This window comes from Cinclus cinclus, chromosome 1 (assembly GCF_963662255.1).
Source record: "Cinclus cinclus chromosome 1, bCinCin1.1, whole genome shotgun sequence".
NCBI classification, from domain to species: domain Eukaryota; kingdom Metazoa; phylum Chordata; class Aves; order Passeriformes; family Cinclidae; genus Cinclus; species Cinclus cinclus.
The window spans coordinates 100,447,401-100,461,793 of NC_085046.1; the positions used below are offsets into that span (position 1 = coordinate 100,447,401).

The window sequence follows — 14,393 nt, forward strand, 5'->3', positions numbered from 1 at the left end:
TCAGAACTGATCATTGCAGAAGAAAGTCTGTGTTTTACAATATCAAAGGTCTGTGTTGCAAAAGCCAGACCTCCAGGAGGTATCTGGGAAAGCTGTGACCAGTCACACAGGCTGACAGTCTGTTGCCGTGACTCAGTGTTAGCAGCAGTGGCAATAAAAAATTCCATCTCCTGGGAGCAATCCTTTTCCCCATTAAGGTCTTGTGAATTAGGGAAAAAATACATTCTACCACTGGCCTTTTCATTGTATTGTGTGCAAAGTATTTGGCTCTTACGTGCTTCCTCTTTGAAATTTTGTTCTTCTAGCTATGTAGTGAAATAAGGCTCCTTCTGCAAAGGGAAATGAGCAAAAACTTTGTGGGAAGTAAGCATAAAATCAAGTGTGACAACAGACATCATGTTATTTTCTAAATTTTGTCCATCTCTTGGTATTGCAAGCTTTTTGCAAAGTACAGAAATGTACTCTTCATTAAACAGAGCTTTTTAATTCTAAAGTATCCTGCTATTACTGAATTATCTCTTGAAGCTCTTAAAAGAATTAAGAGCTATCTCAACTCTTGTAACTGTTGCAAATGAAGGCATATCCCATCCACTGGGTCTTCTGTAGCTGCTGCAAGTCATATAAAAAATTGATTTTTAAATTAATTTTGTTTAAGCACCTGAAGTAACGAACCTCCTAAATCAAAATATTTATGATATACAAAACCATGATAATGACAATACACTCTTGCATGTGCTTCTTCCCTGAAAAAGAGGCAAAAATTAACAAAAAAAACAACAAATGGGAATTATTCCAATCAATGCATAATACAATCCCTAAACTTATAAGAGGTTTTTTTTTTAGCTGCTTTTAAGTAGTTAAAAATGGAATAAAATGGGGTAGGAATAGATGCATATAATTTAATACCTTTAAGAAATGGAAAATTGCAAATGAAGCGAAGTTGTCTGTAATGCAGGATGTTTCCTGAATAACATAACTTGCCATGAAATGCACTTTGACACAAATGCCATCACTGCCATTTTCTGAGAGACAGAGAAAACAAAGGCATGCAAAATTTGTGAAAAACCTATGCTTGTATCAGTAGGACATAGGATATACAATTAGTCTGTTGGTTTTGTTTTGATTTTTGTTTGCAGATTCTTTTCACAATTACTTTCTGGCTACTGCTTAGGCAACACCTCACTGAACAGAAAGCACTTCGGCTAAAAGAAGCTACTTTATCTGAGGTCAAAGTTGGAAGTGAAGAAAATGAAGAAAAAGGTAAAGCCAGATCCAATTTAGTCCTTCAGTCATTCTAGAAGTTCCAGTTACTGCATTTCTCTGGTGCTGTAAGCATTAGCAAAGTATCTGTTATTAGCTAAGAAAGATACTACAAAATCTATGTGCAGCTATCTCTCAGATATAAAAGTAAACACGTTAGAACTTTAGAAATTCAAATAAAATGTTCTTTACTGGGAGGTAATAAAATAACTATTTTTAGAAAGTTTATGGAACTTGCAAATGATCAGTTTACTGCTCTGTTCCCAACTCAAACCAGGGAATTATTTGCCTAAACTTTAACCACAGGAGATGAGTTTACCTAGGAAAAGTTGCTAAATTCCTTGAAAGTTGTGTTGGTACATAAACTCTTATACAGACACACAAGTAAAACTACAAATTTCAGTGAAAAAAATAAACATATCTTTTTTCAGTGCAGGGGCTCAAGCACACTTGAGAGCAAAGTTTACTTTCATAGATTCAGCTTTTCTAACAACTCATGGTTGGGTTTTTTTGCTACTGGGCCCATGTTTCTCCAAACATTCCTTGCCCTCTCTCTCCTTCTCTGTATGTTAAACTGGAAAATTTCAGTGCACTGAAATGGTAGAAAGTGAGCCCTGAAAGCAGTGGTGTGGTTCTGTCTCTGATTAATTACAATCCTTGCCTCAGTGAAACATCTGATCAGTGTCAAAGCTGTGCTACAAGGAATTTCAAGGGAAAAGCCTGAGGAGGGGGATGGTGAGTGGGACAAAATGAGTGAGCAAGATTTTTGATGGTGAAGTTTTAATATTGCTCTCAAGGCAAAGAAAAGCAACTGTACTGTATGGTTTTGGAAGTCCTGTTATCTTGCATGCACATGTACCTGCTGCTGTGGGGGCACTTACCCTGCTCTCCACATACATCATGATGTTAATAACTGGGGAATCTTGACCTCTTCATGGTGAAGTGTTTGTGCAGCATTTATATTTTTAAGCTTGTTTGGGCTTATGCTAATGTTTTCCCTTGCTTGTGGTTTTTGGAGATAAACACAATATTATCTAAAGGACAAAACTCGAGAGGTTCGAAATCAAGATGAGAGTTTAAACTCAAGATGAGAGGTTTCTGGTGGTGCTGGTGGTTTCTTTGTTTTCCAGTTTAAAAGCTTGCTTACTTGAGAGTATAAGCATTGTCATGGAAAGTGTTTTGGCTGTTGTCCATTATGCAACCCTTAGGCTCTAATTTTCCACTACAACTGCTGGTGTTTCAGACAAAGCAAAGACAGGTGTCTGGTAAGGATATATAGCCATGTGCCCTATGGCTCCAGCAGCAGGTTTTAAGCTCATACAAAGTTAAAACCCTTTTCCTTGCTCTGAAGGCATGTATGATCAGGAATTACAGTCTCCTGTGAATACTGAGCTTTAAGTTTCTGTGTTGTGTGCAGAGATTTTTACCTTCCACACATTTAAATTCTTACTAAAAGTTGCCAGAAGAGACAGGCCAAATGTGACTCTGTATTTGCAGAAGAGGAGTCGCAAGAGGGAGAAGTGTCAGAAGAACAGGAAGAGGAGAAGGAAGAGGAGGAGGAGGGAGAGGAGGAGGATGAACAGGATATTATGAAAGTCTTGGGGAACCTGGTGATGGCTATGTTAATCAAGTACTGGATATACGTCTGTGGGGGCATGTTCTTCTTTGTCAGCTTTGAGGGTACAATTGTCATGTACAAAATCATCTACATGGTACTGTTCCTCTTCTGTGTGGCCCTCTACCAGGTAAGGGAGAACTGTGTTAACTGAATTTTATCCTTGAATAGAAGTGTTCATACTTTTAGCTTGGTACTATAGTGGCTCCAAATAGAATTCATGAAGAGTGAATTTTTTACTTTAGTTAGACACAACGGAATAACACCATTTGAAGAGATTAAGACTAATTTTTCTCCATTTTTGATTCTAGTGGCAGGCAAAGTACACATAAATTAGATTGAATGCACACCTCTGCTCTGCCATGCCACTTCACCATAAGCTTTGGAACCTTTGTGGAAAATTCTGAGTCTGTGCACTTTCGACATAGCCACCAGTTTTTGTGACAGCTAGTCCACACAGTTTCCACACCCCAATGAGCACAGGAGTACCTGTCCTCCTGGACTTTCATCACCTAATGGTGATGAAATTAGGTGACTGAAGATGTCCCTGACTTTGTGTCTGTGGCCCAAGACTCATCAGAAATTTTTGCACAAAAATCTTTACTTGAATGCATTTGCATCAGGAGTAAAAACTATCTCAAAAATCTGTGCCTGCTGCTGGGTAATCATTGCTTACTTTGGACCTGCTGGGAAAAATAGTGTTCATCCTTGTTTGACAGTACAATGATGTCAATATTTCTATCAGTGTCTTTGCCTTCAGCTTGTGTCAGCATCTTTAGTGTGTGATTTTCAGGTACACTATGAATGGTGGAGAAAGATTTTAAAGTACTTCTGGATGTCAGTGGTTGTTTACACAATGTTGGTACTTATCTTCATCTATACATACCAGTTTGAGTCATTCCCTGGGTTGTGGAAGAACATGACAGGCCTAGATGAAAGGAAGTAAGTGGTTTTGATTAATTTTTGATTTTTGTCTTTGGATCTCTGAGTTCAGCATTATGGAAGGAACTGAGAGTAGTCTTCCTTCTTATAGGAGAAAAACATCATGCAGCCATTCTGAGGTATAGCTGATTTTAGGAACTGAGTTTTGAAGCCGTAGATTTATTGGTGTAACCATAGAAGTGAGCAAGACCAAGAAAGGAGCTCAGAGTGGTGTTTTCTCCAATTGACTATCTAGGTCTTTGAATTGTTTATGTTCTCAATACAGTGCCAATACTTGTCTTCACCACTTTGACCATAGGAACTAGATCCAGGGAAAGATTAAGGGTAGATCTGCAAGATGTTTGGAATGGATGAAGGTGAACCTGCTCTTCTGCTAATAAGGAGGACTGGGTTTCTTTATGCTTATGATGAGTTGGGCATTTCTCAAGAGAAACTTATATTACAAAGTATAAGCAATATGAGTGAAACTCCAGTGCAGTACTTTCAGTCAGAGAAAACTCACCTGATTCAAGAGATCTGTAGCAGCGTTTGTTCATTTGACTGTACATTTACAGTACCTCTCTACATTACTGAGTCCAGACACAAGATACTTCCATTGCAAAACTTGCTATTTTGGTAGAAGTTTAGAAACCAAAACCACATAAAATGTACCATCTCCTTATTTCCTGTTGCAAATAATTTGTAGTAATGTCTCATGGAAAGAATATTTTGTATGAAAAGATGTCTTAGTAGAATTTTTTTTTTTTCCAGATTAGAGGACCTTGGCTTAAAACAATTTTCTGTGGGTGATCTATTTACACGCATCTTCATCCCCACCTCCTTCCTACTGGTGTGTATCTTACACCTTCACTATTTTCATGATCAGTTTCTCCAGATCACTGATTTAAAAGCTGTAACCAGCAAACAGGACAACACTATTTACAGGTAAAGAAGCAGAGTAAATGGATCTATTTATTATCTGTATGGAAATGTTGTTTCTGACTATCTTCTAATGCTCACTTTTCAGTAAATATTATTTGCTTTTGCTATGACTACCTGGTTTAAAAAGAGAGTGCATAGAATCTAGCACCCCACTACAATCCAATGTATCTGTCTCTCCCCATTTTCCCCTGCACACTGAACTTTTTCATTTTAGGGTGCATTTTCAAATGTACTAATGACATTTATGTATTTATTTCATTGGCTTTGACCTTTAATGGGAGTTGGGTGCTTAATTACTGTGTGTGCCCTTTTGTATGTGTGTTCTGTCAGTAACAAGAAATACAGGTTCTATTTTGGGTCACTTCTGTTTTTTTCAATGTCCATTTTGAGGGCTACATGAAGATTGGGAGATCTCTGGAAAACATCACATTTGCTTTGAACAGTTAGGCATTTTTGTAAAGTTGAACTTCAGAAATGGAAAAATTCTGAATTTGTGGTTACTTTTCATAGTATTGACCCTTGGCTATGCTAGACATTTGGTGATTTCATCCAGACATTCATTAGTGCTTTTTCATGAATCTGGGACATCACTTTTCCAGTGTTCGATTTTTGCATCTTTTCCTGCATAAAACCCAATCTCACCTAGGATCCTGAGCCAGAAGTATAAGAGAGAAAAATGGTTTTGTAGTACATAGTGTACTACATAGTGTTATATTATGCAATGACAATTGCAATTATGTTCATTCTTTGGAAAAAAAAAAAACAATTAATTTAGACCCTACTTTTAAAATGTTCACCTGTCTAGTGATAAGTGTGTCTTCTGTGAATGGGGACTAGCTGCATAGCATCACATAAAACACAAGGTGTTTTGGAATAATGCCAGTTACTTAACAGGGAATTATGTTCTAGGTTATGCAAGATTTACAAAGCGTTTCAGATATTTTTCATATATTTAATTTGATATGAAGATACTTCACCATGTATGGTATAAGTTTGTGCCATGAGAATAAGCTCCAGTTTTATGGAATGCTTCCAGTATCTGTATTGAAAGAATTGCTAAGACCAGAACAGATCAAACTTGATAGAATTTCCAAAAAAATATGTGGGGGGGATTAAACTTACCTTTTAAATATCTGTCTGTGTAATAAATCTCCCATCACTCTTCTTGAATTGCGAAATATGGTGGCAGATTCAAGGGGGCTTTTGTAATAGCCTGTGAGCAAACTTCCCTTGCCCATAGTGGACTTTTTGTGCAGCAGTAGTTACATGTTAGCAGCTCTGAATTGGCCAAGTCCTGAAAACAGAGCCCACATATGTGTCTGAGCTGAAATGGTGCTGTTCCTGGGCTGAGGCATGTGGGGAAATGCTTTGCAGTTACCCCACAAGCTCTCCTGTAGCCCAAAGTTTGCACTTGTGCTGAGTAACATCGGAAGTTTTTACCTTCTTTCTAGTGTGATCCAATAGACACAGAATAAAAAGACAAAAACCCCCAGATTTTGATGGTTCACTTTGCCTGTCAAATTGCTACTTGAAACTCTTTCCATTACACATGGGATATACAAAAATATTATACAGCTTTCTAAATGGTGGCATGAAGAGGATCACTGTGACTAAAGCCACTTTATTCCCAAAGGATGGAACCGCTGATAGTGGAGACACAAAATGTTTTCATGCACTGTGAGCGAACATTTTTGCCAAGAATAAGTAGCCTTGAGACACCATGCTGAAAGTGGACATTCACTGTTGTACCAGGCTTTTTATTAAAGTAACAGATAAAGAGGATCATCTGATATCATTTTAGCTTTTTAGTCTTGGAATTAGAATGCTATTTTTTCAAGTTTAAATGTGTTCTAGGTTGTATTTAAAGGGTCACATAAGTAACTAAATATTTTTACCTGTTAAGTGTGACATACATGCTACATGTGCCGTTTTGCAGAATTTTCAAAATCACAAATGTCACGTATCTCCTCTGTTCCTCCTGAGAAGCTTTATTACGACCAATACCCAAATCAGAACAGTTTGCTTGCTTTGTACTCCTACTAACAGTGCCTGGCATAATAAAATCCAGCTCTTTTCTTCCCTTGATGCAATAAATCACTATTGAGCATCAGCTGACTTTATAGTTCAAAGCTTCACAATAAGAGCTCAGCTGACATTTGTATTAGTGATGCATAAAGCTGGATAAGAACTAACACAACAACCAACTTCAGCTTAACAGTAATGCCAGCAAAAAGTTGCAGGGGCAACTAAAATAGATTCAATGTTCATATATATGTGTAATTTTCTCTCAAAACTACTAAAATATTAAATTTCATTTTTGCTTTGAAGACACTAGCATTCACTTAACAAATGTTTTACCTCTCTAAACTCATTTTATGCTGCACCTTTGGCAACAAAAAAAAATGAAGAAACAGAACCTTCATTTTGAGTAACAAGACAGAACTCAGTCTTTTAATAGTAAACTTCTTAAAATAATCACTGCAGCAGAGAGCTACTTAAAGCAATAAAGAAAGCATGTCCAGTTCCTCCATCTGCCTTTGAACTGCCAGGTGTGATTACAGAACTGCAGTTGTGTGTAACTGAAGAGTCCTGTGAAAATTGCTGAGAATGTTAATTTATTAAAATGCAGCTTCTCATGAGAAAATTTGCAGACTGAGTTGAAGAGTAAGGGTCTGCTAGCTGCAAAGAGAGGGCACAGAAACTGGCACAGTGGAACTGGCAGAGTGAGGCATTTCTCACTATTTATAAAGGTGTCAGAACCAAGTGTCTCAGTTTTACATCTGCAAGAGAAAGAAAAATTCTCTGATTAAGACTTTCTAAACCCATTTCCTTGCTGTACCATGAGTTATGGGATGGAAGAGATAAAGGCTGTGAGGTAGATAATTTCTCTGATATGAAGCTCTGCCATAATTACCTTTACTTTTTTTTTAAGACAGAATTATTTTAAAAATGTGTGGTATTCTAATGCTTACTTAAAGTAAAGCAGTAAAGGCTGTTCTAAAATTTTGAGGACTATGAAAGTTCTCTGTAGTTCTGGCTGAAGTTGCACAGGATCTAAATGTCTAAGAATTGCATTTATAAGCTTCCTAGACTTTTCACTGCATGGTGTATGTTAAAATTTCAGAGTGTGCGTTGTTATGACCATGTGTCGTAACACATTGGTAGACAGGAAAGGGCATTCGCTCCTATTTAACAGTTTTCTTTTCTCTCTCTAATTCATCTCCCATTTTCATCTTGTGCTTTCATCTCCCACCTCATAGCCATGCCAAAGTCAATGGCCGTGTATATCTAATAATTAATAGGTGGGTACTTCAATTCTTCCTTTCCTTTAAAACCGATACACCTTATTTTGTTTCTTTATTACTTCTTAGTTGCCTTAAAGCAAAGTGTGTTCTTGCTGCGCAATACTGTGAAGTAAGCAGGGAGATAACATTGTTCAGGTATTGCAGTTTCCCAAAGCTGATGAAGCAGTTAATACACCTCTTCTGCATATCTATACATTGTGACTTTCTTCTCCCAGCTGAGAATTCTCCTAAACTTTGCCCACGCCTCAATGCAGGAATAATTGGTGCTACTTGTAATTGGCTGCAGACAACAGATTTGGTTAAGGAGGCTCATTTATCTACCCTTTGTTTGTGCATGGAAAGATGCATGCCTGCATGCGCCTGTGTACACACAGACACACAAACACAGAGACACACACCCCTGTGTTTCTCCAAGCATGTAAGAATGGGAATCTGAGTGCCTGTTCAGTTAAATATGTGGTATGCATTATGAGTTTGTACAGACTGAAATTTCAGAGTTGGAAAGGGAACACTGAACCCACTGCATGCTAAGGCTGTTAATTCACAGGCTGAGTTGGGTGCTGCAGGATCCAAACTAGAAAAACTGCCATCATGATCATCCCTTTATAAATGGTGTCTTGAAAACTGTTCCATGAATTAGATTCCTTTCAAAATACTTGACTGGAATAAATATGAGCCATTTTTTAATAATCTCTGAGAATGGAAGGACTTCTGAATTGTTGCCTCTACAGAACATAAACAGAAAGACAAAGAAGATGCATTGTTTAGATATTTGTGACTACCTGTTCTAACAAGAAGTCAATTTATGAGTCATGGTCATGCTCCTTCTTCAAATGTCATCACATATTTTGGGTCACTGTTCTTAAAAGTTCACCAGAGCTGGAATTCTGGTCGACAGAAAGCTTGTGTTTAAAGGAGTGATGAGGGCAAGCACCTTGGCTAAGGTAGGCAAGCTGGTTGCCAAGGGGCATGGCCAGGAGGCAAGGCCAGGCTCTCATCCGTGGGCAGTCAGGAACAGGGACAACAAGTGAGGGTGAAGATCAGAGGGTGGAATCAGTAAGCGGGTCAGCCACATCTTGGTGAGGCCCCAGTGAGTCCATGGAGATAAGCCAGGCTTGCAGTGAAGGCAGGGTGTTAGTCTGCATGTCAGACTTAGGGTCAGGGAGGCATGGGAGCAGGCACAGACACAGCGGTGGAAGCCTCAGCATGGAAGCAGCACCCTATGAAAGGAGAGGGACCTTCTGCACCAAGGATTCCTGGCCTGTCCACATACCCCAACAGGGCTTGGATTCAAGCAGCATATCCCCTCAAAGGCCTCTAAAGGCACTGAAGGTCCTGGCAGGGGAGATATAGCATTGTATGCTCAGTTAAGTCCTGGAGACCAAATATTCAGGAGATGGGTCACTAGTGTTCTGCAAAGCAGAAGACTTTCTGTTCTTAAGGCTTTACATGAAAGATACTGGATAATTTCTTTTATCCAGAAAGTTTCAAGCAATTCATAAACAGCAAAAAATTATCAAAGACAAAAATGCTTAATAATGCATTCAATTAATTAATCTTCTGCTCTAGTAAACTACAAATAGATGAAAGTACTAGGGACATGCACATGCCGGATTTTAGGGCTACTGAAATTGCTTTGTTGCCAAAAACTAGATCTATTGGTGTGCTTCTTGTTTTTGATGCCCTATTTAATGAACCTGAGAGTAGGAAATGCTCTCAGCTAAAAGCAGTAGTGGCTGTACCTTCAAGGCTTGTTGCCTGCATTATTTAGTTATTTCTCTTCCTTAGTATCAGACACAGTGCCTTTATGTTATTTGGAGTAATTTCCGACTAGTATGTGGCTTCCAACAGTGAAGTCATATCTCACTAGATGTGAAGATGTATGGGTAGCTTGTCTTAAAAATTCTGAACTACTGAAGTTTTTATATCGTAATACCTCAGTGTTGTCAGTTGCAATATAATGTGATCCCGTAGTGGGAAAAAAAATTGGAAAAGCAACACTAGCAATGCATAAAGAAATTTTGGAAGCAAGATTCCAAACAGACTAACTTTGCAAACACTGGGCAGGGCTTTTTATCTATCCTTGGATCTCCTAAGTGCATGGTCCAATGCTCGCCCAAGCCTACTGATGCCAATAAAACTAAACCTACTGAAAACTAAACTCTTACTGAGGCTTTATCAGGTATATATGTTACATATATAAAGATCAGTATCTTTAAAACCCATTTGCCTCCTGGATCTTCAGAATGCAAATAGGAATTATGTGAATGAGAGAAAGATGAGTCCACTCATATCAAATCCTGTAGTTACTGTATTTCTGTCCAATTTACACTGAGGTAAGTCATTAAGTCCTTGATTTACACCAGTGTGAATGTAGATTATTTCATTATAAAAGTCACTTGGGAAGATACCTCATAAAAATCAATGCAATTGCATGTATACAAAACCTGTCTGATTATACAGTTACCCTCAGCAAGTGTGCTGAGCACACCAGGCTGTGTGGTGCTGTCAACAAACTGGAGGGAAGGGATGGCATCCAGAGGGATCTCAACACACTCAGGAGGTGGACCCATGCAAACCTCATGAGGTTCATCAAAGCAAAGTGCAGGATCCTACACCTGGGTCATGGCAATCCCTGACACACCTATGGGCTGGGCAGAGAAGTGACAGAGAGTCGCCCTGAAGAGAAGGAGTTGTGTGTGATGGTTGATGGACAGGTCACTATGAGCTGGTGGCATGCACTCACAGCCCAGAAAAGCAGTGGATTCCTGGGCTTCATCCAAGGGAGCATGGTGAGCAGATCAAAGGAGGTGATTTTCCCCTCTACTCTGTTCTGGTGAGACCTCACCTGGAGTGCTGCACCCAGCTCTGGTGACTGCAACATAAGAAGGCCTGGAACTGTTGGAGTAAGTCCAGAGTAGAGGCACAAAGTTATTAGAGGACTGGAGCACCTCCCTTACAAAGACAGGCTGAGAAAGTTGGGGGTGACCAACCTAGAGAAGAGGAGATGATTTGGAGACATCACAGCAATTTTCCAGTATCTGAAGGAGTCCTGCAGGGAATCTGGAGACGGGCTTTTTGTCAGGAACTGTAGTGACAGGACAAGGAGTAATGGGTATAAATTGAAAGAGGGGAAATTTAAGTGAGATATTAGGAAGAAATTCTTTACTGTTGAGTGGTGAGACACTGGAACAGGTTGTCCTGGGAGGATGTGAGTGCCCAGTCCTGGCAGTGTTCAAGGCCAGGTTGGATGGGACTCTGAGCATTCTGATCTGCTGAGAGGTATCACTGCCCATGGCAGTGGGGGTGGATACTTTAAGGTCCCTTCCAACCTAAACTGTTTTATGACTCTGTTTTCAGTAGCCAAAGCTTCTGAATAAATTCTTGAGTATAAGATCTTTTCAGGTTGTTAGACACTCAGGTTCATTTCCCAACCCATGATCGGGAATGTTATTCATGAATGTGGCTAAAATGTGAATAAACTTTATTACTTGGTATTTTGGGGGGGTTGAATGGCTTGTTAAACTTCTGGTTTTAAACCACTTTTTCTGCTTTTTGACAATTGGCATGGTATATCTACTTCAGGATTGTTTAGTCAGATTTCTGTAGATTTTCCTTCATTTGAGGCACCAAAGTTTCCATCTTGAAGAAACTGCAACTTGCAAATGACTGAAAAATAATTCTGCTTGTTTGAATTTCTTATTAAGTGCCTAGCCTATTCTCTTCATTTTTAATGATCAGGGAAAAAATTTACAGGTTTTTAGTTTCTTGACGTAAAAATCCTAAAATTGGCAGAATTTCCTGTCTAAATGGTTATAGGCCAGAATTTCACATCAAGAAAAATAAATCCCTGAGACAGTACTATAGCATATTAGAACAGCCTTACAGGTGCTTGAAAGGATGCTGAGTGTAGTACTTTCAATAGCAAAACCAAATATTTAATGACCTCATCATACACTTGCCAAAGGGCGACTTCATTGCAAGGAGTCATATTCAAAGTGTAATTGGGTTTTCTGCAACTATGGGAGGTGAGTCCCAACAGCACAGCTGTGGGAGAAAAAGGAAAACCATAAGAAAATATTTATTTATTTTCTCTGGTAGAGAAAATACATATACTGAATAATCCCAGGGAAAAAAAAAAGGCACCATGGCACTACAGAATTATTCTTTCTGTGTGAAATCAGTCATATTCCAGGTTTTGTAGTGTGAAACTCACTGATAGATTTAGATGGAGACAATTATAAATTGAAGTAAATTCTCTGTGTGATGTGGCAAAGAGAGAGAGAATGAATGACACTATCAAAGATAGATATTAGAAAATCTTCTGAAGGAGCAGCCATGGAATTCTTTTATTTGTTCCCAGACCAGTAGCTAGAAGAAAACCTTGCCAATTCCTTGGCTTTCCAGGTGCGTCTTTTAATTGGAGGAAGGTGCAAATGCACTTACAGTGATGTGTCAGATACTTGTGATGGTTCAGCTGCATTACTCAAAGCATGGTACAGCATGGTACAGCAATGATCACGTTGAGCACTGGTGTAAATAGGTTGCCCTTTTTCCATCTGTGCTGCAAATCCATGTTTCTTTATAGAAGCACCCCGTGAATGTCATGATGGCATGCTCTTGGCATCAGAAGGCTTCTGCAGATGGAGTAGGAGAATGCTTTATGACTTGTGATGTAGCATGACGTATTTGTCAATTACCTTCTTCTGTAACCCCTCTGTTCTCATCTCCCTTTTTCTTTCTGTTCCAATTACTTTGAGCAGCCTCAAGAAAAAAATACCAAACCACCAAAATGAGTAAGTCCCCTGTGAAGTCATGAAATGTTTCCTCTTAAATAATGTCATTTCATGCTTCTACATCTTAAACTCTGACCATTTTCTCCAGTGGGGAAAATGTCAAGTTTAAGTGTCAATACCACTCATTACTAACTAACCACTAGTATCTGAGTGAAAAGTAGTTACTAATACATTCCGAAGATTCGATTTTCAGTGTGTGTTTGGAGAGAGTACCAGAATCATTAACTTTTCTACTTCTAAGGCATTTTCCGTGAACAGTTTATTTTTTTTTTCTAATTATATAGTTTGGAAAAGAAAAATACTTCAATGTCATTACTGCTCAGTTTGCTGACATGCTACTGTTTACCAACAGACTGGTGCACCAAGATGGAAGCCTGCCTGACATAACTATGATGAATTTAACAGCCAGCAGAGAAAAGGAAGAGGATAAAATGCTGGAAGAGGCTGGTGAGAAAAGAAAGGAAGAGCCAGAGGGGGAGGGAGGGAAAGGGAGGGTCAAAAAAGGAAAACAAGAAGAGAAGGAAGATGAGGATAAGGAAGATGATGATGATGATGATGATGACGATGATGATGATGAAGACAATGAATCAGAGGAAGAAGAAACTACAGGTAAGCTCTGCAGAATGCAAATTTTTCCTTCCTCACTCCTAATGAATAGTGTCAACAGGTGGTTTGTTATTGGTCACTCCTGTTAACTTTAATCACCAGTTTTCCTTCTAGTTTCACATGCCGTCTGTGTCAAAGAGCCTGAACTGAGCAGATGGTTACTTGCCAATTATTCAACAGGCTACAGGCTCTTCTTGGGAAAAATCATACTGTAGGATGCTGAGAGGAAGAAACCAACAGAAATCCAGTTCCCATTTCTTCTAGGTGGTCTGGATTAGATTATTTGAAAGCTATCCCAAATCCTAAGTACTTCTTTAGAGTGAAATCTCCTTACAACAAAGAAAATAATACACATACGTATTTAATATCTGATACTGCATGCTTTCAAGGCAGCGCTCCCAAGAAGTCCCAATGGCTTTGGTTCATTATTTATGTGCACATTAGTGTCGTATTTTTCACTTCTGAATATGGAATGTGTAATTGATGCCAGATGAACATAAAAAAGCTTAAGGGCAGACGTGGGTATGGCTTATACTGTCATCCTTGATATTGTTAACATTAACTTCTAAAATGAATTATTACCATAACTCAGTTTGCAATATGAGCCAAAAGTGAAACTAGGAAAGAGCATGTAACACCCAAGGAAGGTGTATTCTTTGGAAAGGGCTTTGCTATAAATTTAGTTACTCATGCCAATATTCACAGGACTGTGACACCTAAATAGGGAGAGGATCTTTGTCAAGGCAGAATGGCAGCACATCAGGTTTAGCAGACATGGAGAATCAGGGTATCATTTAGGTTGGAAAAGACTTCTTAAGATGATGGAGTCTAATCATTAACCCAGCACTGCCATATCCACCACTAAACCATATCCCTAAATGCCACACCTATTCCACCACATCTTTTAAAAACCTCCAGGGCTGGTGACTCCACCACTTCCCTGGACAG

The 14,393-nt window shown here is 38.9% G+C and overlaps 1 protein-coding gene across 1 annotated transcript in view; it reads left to right on the plus strand.

Annotated features, from left to right (window-relative positions):
• PIEZO2 (piezo type mechanosensitive ion channel component 2) overlaps positions 1–14,393 on the plus strand; it is a 283,163-nt gene that overhangs the window by 200,902 nt on the left and 67,868 nt on the right. Inside the window, exons 14-20 of the mRNA XM_062500913.1 lie at positions 1,137–1,260; positions 2,758–3,005; positions 3,669–3,817; positions 4,568–4,741; positions 7,999–8,040; positions 12,807–12,839; positions 13,192–13,448. Coding sequence (XP_062356897.1) covers positions 1,137–1,260; positions 2,758–3,005; positions 3,669–3,817; positions 4,568–4,741; positions 7,999–8,040; positions 12,807–12,839; positions 13,192–13,448 — 1,027 coding nt within the window. The remainder of the gene's footprint in view (positions 1–1,136; positions 1,261–2,757; positions 3,006–3,668; positions 3,818–4,567; positions 4,742–7,998; positions 8,041–12,806; positions 12,840–13,191; positions 13,449–14,393) is intronic.